Raw genomic sequence first — 8,157 nt, forward strand, 5'->3', positions numbered from 1 at the left:
TCTGTGTGGCAACGAATTGTGCGAATACTATCAGTATTTCTCAGATTGTAGGAACTTAAAACTGAAACATGTTCTGAAATTAAATCTGATAAGTAGGCTCGAGTAAGATTATTATTCATTTTGTAGAATAAAGTAAGTTTCTTGATTTCTCTACGCTTAACTAATGGAATGAAGTTTGTCTCATTGTAGATTTTTTCATGACTGGTTCCTCTCACGGCTCCGCAAATCGTTCTTATAGCGTCTAATTGTAAATTTTCTAAAATAATAGATTGTTCTGTCGTACAGTTGTCCCATATGTGGGAACAATAATCAAAGTGTGGAAGTATATAATAAGTATACATACATTCTAATGTATGTCTAGTTAATCTATATTTAAAGCTTCTTAAACAGTTTACCATAGGACATACAACTTTAACTATCTCTTCAATTTGTTTTTTTTCCAATAACAATCTTTTTGAAGATAAATACATAAATGTTTATGGAAATATACTTCATTTACTTGAGTTCCTTTCATTTCGATGGGTGAACATACAGGGGGATTTACTTTGCGAGAGAAAAAAATCGTTTCAGTTTTTGTTGGATTAAAATTCACTTGCCACATATCGGCCCAGTCAGAAATACGATTTACTAGTAAGTCATTATTCAAAATACTTGTTGCTTTGTCTGGATCGTCTACAATTACATATACTGAAGTGTCATCAGCAAAGAGTCGAATGTTGTTATTGATGCCATGTACAATATCATTTATATACACTAAGAACAGTAACGGCCCTAAGACTGATCCCTGGGGGACCCCTGCCGATATTTGTTTTAAGTCCGATGAAGCCACATCTGACAAGGTTTCGTCCAGAGTTCGCTTTCCCGGACCATGACCTTGGAGACATCTGCAGCAGTTATTCTCGCTACTAAAGATACTGTAGATTCTGGAACATTCCGTGCATTTGTTAGTCCTACAGTTATCCAAGCAGGATTGTATTGTCTAGAAAACCATAATCAATCTTTTGAGCCATTCGTACTTTAACTGTGCTAGAGTTGGTACTTAGACATGCATGGCTTAAAGATCACGTGTAGTCGAGGGGGGGGTGGGGGGGTACAAAAACATAAATCACTTATTGACATCGTTGTAAATGGAACCCCGCCATTAAAACTACTCATTTCGACACTCAGTTAACGTAAATCGACCTTTTTGACAACAATGCAAAATTCTCTCCCGCGAACGAAATTTCAAGTATTCAGAGGAACGTGCCTCCGTGATGTAAAGTGAGGTATGCTTATGTGGGGCACTGTGTAGAATTCATCCACATTTCCATGAGTAAATTATCTTGCTTACAAGCTTGTCTCGTGACAGTTGTTGTGGAAAACGAAAGCTTTATGTTTTCACAATCTACTATCATTTAATATTGCCACCTGCTTTGCCTAGCATCCGAGTTACAACATGTTGTCATCGACGATTCTGGCCGAAATCTCTTGTTAATTTGGTTATAAATCAAATCCCTTGTTATAATTGTTATAAATTTTGGTCATGATTCAAATTATTATTATACATATTTAACTATAAGTAGGATTGTAACTGATTCTCAAACTGACTTTACGCCCTGAAATCTGGTGGAAATCTGTGCATGGTGACACACCATCGCCCGACAACTGGGAGCAATTAACAGTAACACAACGATTCGGCTCGTCTTTGCTGGCATCGAGAAATGACCAGCTTCGTACACATTTTCTACGTAACTAACTGAAAAGCCGTCCTCATATGACGTCACTGCGGTTCGCTGTTGTGAGTCGCGTAACCTCTCTGTGGTTTCGTCGGCGCGAGAGAGAAGCAGACGACTTTTTGACAACTTTTAATCACCCACAGTTTTTTAATGAATTCTGCTTAAGTCCTACAGCAAGTTTTTCATATGTAAAGGTTGTAAGAGTACAAAAAACAAGAGGTTATTCGTTCTTTAATCTTTGGTTTTTACTGCTTAGATTCACACTCATTTATGCATCTATATAATGTACTGTTTCAGAAGCATTTTAGAAGTTGCTGAGCTGAAGGTGACAGAACACATTTTATGGATGATCAGCTTCTTTATTTTCACAACAGCGACGTTTCGGTATGGATTCTTATTCCGTTTCCAAACATATGGGAGGACAAGGTGTAACAGTTTATATACAGGTACATGAGATGTTGCTGAGGAGATTAACAATAACAACAACATAATGTGCTATTCACATCCGCAGACACAACCCTTCTATAAACAGGGATCAGGGTATATTTCTACCTAACCAATTCGACACTTTAATCAAGAAATGTTAATCTCTGGCTTCCGTCACTAATCCTCTATTAATTGGTCTCCTCAAGCTGTAATCCCCTACCTACACCCCCTGGCTTCACACTACTTACTAGTAATGTCAACAACTCAAGTTATATCCTTTGATGTTTTTGTTACCTCCTCAGTAATATCTCATGTACCTGTATATAAACTGTTGCACCTTGTCCTCCCATATGCTTGAAAACGGTATAAGAATCCATACCGAAACGTCGCTATTGTGAAAATAAAGAAGTTGATCATCCATAAAATTTGTTCCGTCACCATCTATATAATGTGCAGTCCAAACTGAAAAATGCTGTAATCATGGCTGTTTAACAGCTTAGAATCGCCATAGTTTATTTATCTAGATAAACTTAAGTCCAAACTGACACACATAATGTTTTACTCAGTTATTTTGAAAACTGGTTTCATATTTTCGGGTCAGAGAAAATATAACTAGGTAAACTTCCCGAAACAGTGGTAAAATCGCGCCCCATGCCGTCACGCAGCATTGACACACGCATACAATGACATACACCTGTGGCAGGATACAATGACATACACCTGTGGCAGATTCTCACTACTAAACATACTGTAGATACTGGCCGCTAACTATACTCAACCCCGATTCTGTTGTCACGCCAAAATTAACAACCATAAAAGTAGATAAAGTTGTTTCTACTTACCACAGCGTCTTCGCATGCAGGGGGGTCGGTGGTCTCACACTTGAAGTTGTGTAGCAATAGTTCCAGAAACCGTTCTGTGTTAGTTTCGTTGAGATAGGAACTATTTGTAACTTGAGTTATAGCGAGAACTTGCTTAAATACATCAAGTCGGGTGTGGTCGTGATGGTCCCCCGATTCAGCTTCGATCGGTGTGCATGACGACAGAACGGCAAGTATTGAAACAATACCCAGTAACCAGGCAGCCATGTCTAAGTTGACTTTTCACCTGTGTGTCGGGTTTACATCTGACGACTTAGAGCTTTTGTCGCGGAGATTATAGCTTAGGACCGTACGCAAATGCTTCACAACACAATATGGCGGACCACGAAATGCGTTTACAAGGTGAAATGTGAATCAGTCACGTGACCTCAAAACTCCTGTCATTCATAGGGTGGGGGGGTGGGGGGTTGTTGATTGAGTGATGACCACATGGTCACGTAACTTGGGGAATGTGTTTTTTTCATATCGACACATGGAGCCACAGGCGCATAGCGTATCACCGTTGATGTATTAATTCACATACTCTTAAGTTATTAGCAGATACGAGTTCAGCTACTTGTGAATTTGAAATAGCAACAATCAATATCCAAACGAACATTCCGTTTCAGCACGTACATTTCTATTACTCATGCCACAATTGCAAAGTTTGATACGCGTCCCCATACATGCCGTCACTCACACCATTTCCCGGACACGTCGTATGTAATTAATGACACATGTCGGAATTGGCAGCATTGAGGCGTTTCTCTCCAGATGTATACGTCCCCTCACGTCCCTCCCTGACCCTCCTCCCACTCGACACCCCCGGGGACAAATATACATGTACACACAAATACAGTTTCATGGTTGTGAGGCAGGTACTGAGTTCAGGTCTCGATAGTATAACAACAAAACATCGAGGTACGGAATAAGTATAGTTGAATTCATATTTTATTTACAATCTTTATGGGTGACAACTTCTTGCTTACTGAACAGGATCCACTGCGTGTGGATCTAGATTCTAATATCGCAAGAATCTACATGGAAACATTGCTTCAGCAATGTTGGCCGAGTATATGCTGTGGCGCCCCTCTTAGGGCCATGTAGTTATTTTGTGTGTATTAATTACATGCCCTTGTGTTCCATTCTGACTTGGCTGTAGCTCTCGTTCGTTGGTCTTTTTGTTATCCAGTACGAGTGCTTCATTCAGTTTATGGTCAGTTCATTAATTACATGTCATTTTAGAATGACCTCCCCTCTAGACGCCTGCTTCCCGTTCATACTCCAGGTGTGTAGGCTATAAGTATGCATAGTTCTTTCACCGCTATTCAAAGTGATTAATTTTAACATTGTCAACAAGAAGAATGAAGATGAATGAAGAAGAAAAGCCACTGAAATGTGTCGCTTACATCATAAGTACTCTGTCGACAGGCTCCCCATTGTTCTGGCGCAGATCAGGAGAGCGTCCAGGATGACCTCAGGGAGCACAGGCCTTCGGACACTCTAAGTAATGCAGATAGCTCATCCCCTCACACATCAGCTGTCATTGAGTGACTCTCTTCAAATTCAGGCAATCTGAACAAATCATATTTCCCTAACCCATCAAATTCATACATTCAGTCAGATAACTATGTAATCCAGTCACTCCCACTCACTCAGACTGCATCCAGTAATTTGATTACACAATGCCATTTAGAAAGTGGTCAAATGTAACATATGTTATATTTAGGATTAGACTCTCTTAGTAAAGTACACATTCTAGTCTCATCCGGGATCCGAACCCGCACCATCAGAGTCAGGCACGTAATCGTCAGCACACAAAGTCAACCGCCTTGCCCGCTCAGCCACCACGACTTCCACACAAATGGAAGTCGGTCAGCTGGTAGTCTAGACTGCCGTGGAAGCCGTGCCAATCAGATGGATGATAATGAGAGATGATGTTTGTCAACATCCACCGCCTACCCCAAGTTGGTAACTGGGAACGCACCGAAGAATCTCCTAAACCGATCGTGGTTAAATTCATGCAGACGCAAGACCGAAACGGTGTACGTCAAGCCTCGTTCAAGAATTGGGAGTTAAGCGAGCAGAAAGTAGCCATATGGACTGACCTCCCGATCGCATTGAACACGAGGCGCTCGCACCTTGCTGTAAAGGGATACGAACTTCGACAGCAACACCACGTTCAAACAAGGATACCAGCGGAAGGAGTGGACATCAGTCTACAATATATATCGACGGGATAAATTCCCCACTTGGAAAGAGATCGGTCTGAACGATTCTATTTAAGCTTGAGCGGTGTATACCGCTTCGATTCAGGGAAATACAGCAGCCCACTTGTGACGTTTTGAATGATTACATTCCCACGTGTATCTGTTTACAAACAACGACAACGTGGCTATCACATGACACTTGCACTCATCACTGTGTTGTGTTTCCGCTTGGGATGTCTGTCTTTTGTTGTTTTTTCGGTGGACTTGTACTGTCAAAAACATGTCAGAAAGGTATGTTGATCGAAACACAGCTATTTCCAGTCATAGGTTACAGTCCCTGATAAGAGAATGCGTCAGTTCTATTCTTCATAATTTGTCACGTACACAGTCTCATCCGTAAGCTAGGTTCTACTACACTAAATCAGAGTCACATGCTCCTCAAGCTGCCTCAAGCGGACAGACGCCTGTGACATCTGTGATTGGATGAAATAGTGTAAAATGTTTATGTTTTAAAAGCACATCCATCCAGAAATTAAAACTGACCACAATTTTAAGCATTCAGTGATTTCACTTGTTATCACCATGACTTATTCTTGTGTGTGTACCGATATTTTCAAGTAGGTGACATTTGGTGCGGAATGGAGGGTTGATGCGTTTCGCTTCCTGTGCTGGAAAAATCGCTGGACAAGGTGGACAGAATTAGTGTTTTATTGTAATTTAAAGGTCAGGCTGTACCCATATGTACATAAAATGGCTGTTGATAGCCTGGGTATTTTTTAAATATAAGGTTACTATAGAAGTCTATGGGAAAACATTTGGTGTTGTGTAACCGCTAAGTAACTTGACAACTGTCCAAATGTCGATCAATGATATCAAGCATGCTCGTTCTACATGGTGTGGCTGTATTGAATTGTGTATTTGATTACACGATCCCGTGACTACTATCAAGTGCCCTCTGCATGTGTCACTATGCTGCTGTGCTTCCCCACCACGACACTATTATTTTTTACCTGTGCAGGAGTCACTAAATTGTAATTCGAGCTGTCTAAATCTCGATCACTGAGGCACGTTTGGCATGATATCGTTTTGTTGAATTATTCTACTTGATTATATGACTCCGTGACTATCACGTACACGAGTCATTATGTTGTGGGACCTTAGTTCTGCGGATTTCCAGTCTTTTCACGTATTTGTATTGGTCATGAACAGGATAGATCCCGGATTATCACTGTATTCTAATCTGTATTTATTTCGAGAACTTATTACCACCAAGGCAACGTGTACATGCGGTATTCTATGACTGTATCGACTTGTCAACAAAATACTTGTCTCCTTGATTATATAACAATATATATTTCATATATCTGTGTTTGTTACAACTATCAAGAACTGTTCAAATTGTGACTACAAAGACAACTTATTCACGTTCAGCACGATATGATTATACTGACATATGTCAGGAAAGGTATAGTCTCCACGATTGTACAACCGCGTGACTATCACGCGTCACCATGCTGTTGTAATTTGAGATGCTCATATTTCGTTCACTGAGACCAACACATGCATATTCCGCATAATATGGTTGTACTGAATTAGATGCCAAACAAATTATTGTATGTTTGTTTATGTGATCCCCTGACTATCACATGACTTGTACACACGTCGCTAAGCTGCTTTACTGTACTTACCTCTATGGATTTTCCTTTTGCCATATATTCGTATTGGTCATAAACAAGGTACACACCGTGACGATCATGGTATTCAATGTATTTCGAGAATTGTTCAAATCTTGACCACTAAGATAACATGTGCATATTCGACACTTTATGATTGATGGATTATGCTAAACTATATCAAGCACGTGACTATCATGAGTCACTTTGCGATTGTAACATGAGTAGTTCAAATTTCAATCATTGAAATCACACACGCAGATTCGGCATGAAATGGTTGTATTGAAGTCTGTCTTAACAAAATTATAACATATTTCATTGAATCATTAAGTCATGTGACTTGTAGAGTTGAAAGTCTCAATTCTTAAGACAACTGTTCAGTATTCATCACAAGGTTCAATACTTAAGTATTGTACACGATGTTTCAGCCATATTCTTTGTTATGTGAATACTACCGGTTTAACCTGTGAGTTGTGTAGGACTAAAACTCCCCAAACTCACACGTCATTATATATGATACGTATCTATACCACTCGATAAGTGGACAAAGTAAATGCTTACTTGACTATATCTAAGGGTGAATGGAAGTTGAATCCATTGTTTTACGTTTCAAAAACATGAACACCATTTCCGTTGTAAAAAATCACATTAAAGGCAATAATTGCAATAATTACATCTACGATGGCCCTGGATAGGGTAAGAATGGTATCAGCTAATTGCAGGGGGTTAGCACAGCGAAATAAAAGACAAGAGATTATGGGAATGTCGAAAAGAAAGGAATATTCAATTATATTCCTCCAAGATATACACATTTCAGAAAAAGAGAAAGATAAACTCAGCAAAAATAAAAACTTGACAATCATTATTTTTGAAATAGTGTTTTGAAACTTTTCTTGAAAGAGTTCTTGTTGTGATTATGCTTAAATGCATTTTCAAGGACATTACGTCACACATTGAGTCTACTGGTCGGACCTACGTAGCACATGCGAGAGCACTGCACATGCCACAAGTGCCACAAGTGACCTATTGATACACGTGCAATCGATCTCACGGTAGCAGAGTAGAGTGTCATCACAGAAAAACACGGTTTTATAGTTAATCATTTGCAATGCCCCAACTGTAATTTTTTACTATAAATTGATAGTTACGGCAAATGTGCATGGTCATTTGGTATAAAAATATACGTTTTTAGATAAAATATCAAAAGATAAAATATCGTATCATGAATCCAATCGACACATATTGCTTCAAGTTATCCCAACATATTTCGTTT

General features: G+C 39.4%; 1 protein-coding gene across 1 annotated transcript in view; it reads right to left on the minus strand.

Annotated features, from left to right (window-relative positions):
* LOC137298308 (zinc transporter ZIP4-like) overlaps positions 1-3,303 on the minus strand; it is a 30,688-nt gene extending 27,385 nt beyond the window's left edge. The window contains exon 1 of the mRNA XM_067830507.1: positions 2,984-3,303. Coding sequence (XP_067686608.1) covers positions 2,984-3,229 — 246 coding nt within the window. The 5' untranslated portion in view covers positions 3,230-3,303. The remainder of the gene's footprint in view (positions 1-2,983) is intronic.
* Positions 3,304-8,157: the final 4,854 nt, after the last annotated feature.

Source organism: Haliotis asinina, chromosome 10, assembly GCF_037392515.1.
Source record: "Haliotis asinina isolate JCU_RB_2024 chromosome 10, JCU_Hal_asi_v2, whole genome shotgun sequence".
NCBI classification, from domain to species: domain Eukaryota; kingdom Metazoa; phylum Mollusca; class Gastropoda; order Lepetellida; family Haliotidae; genus Haliotis; species Haliotis asinina.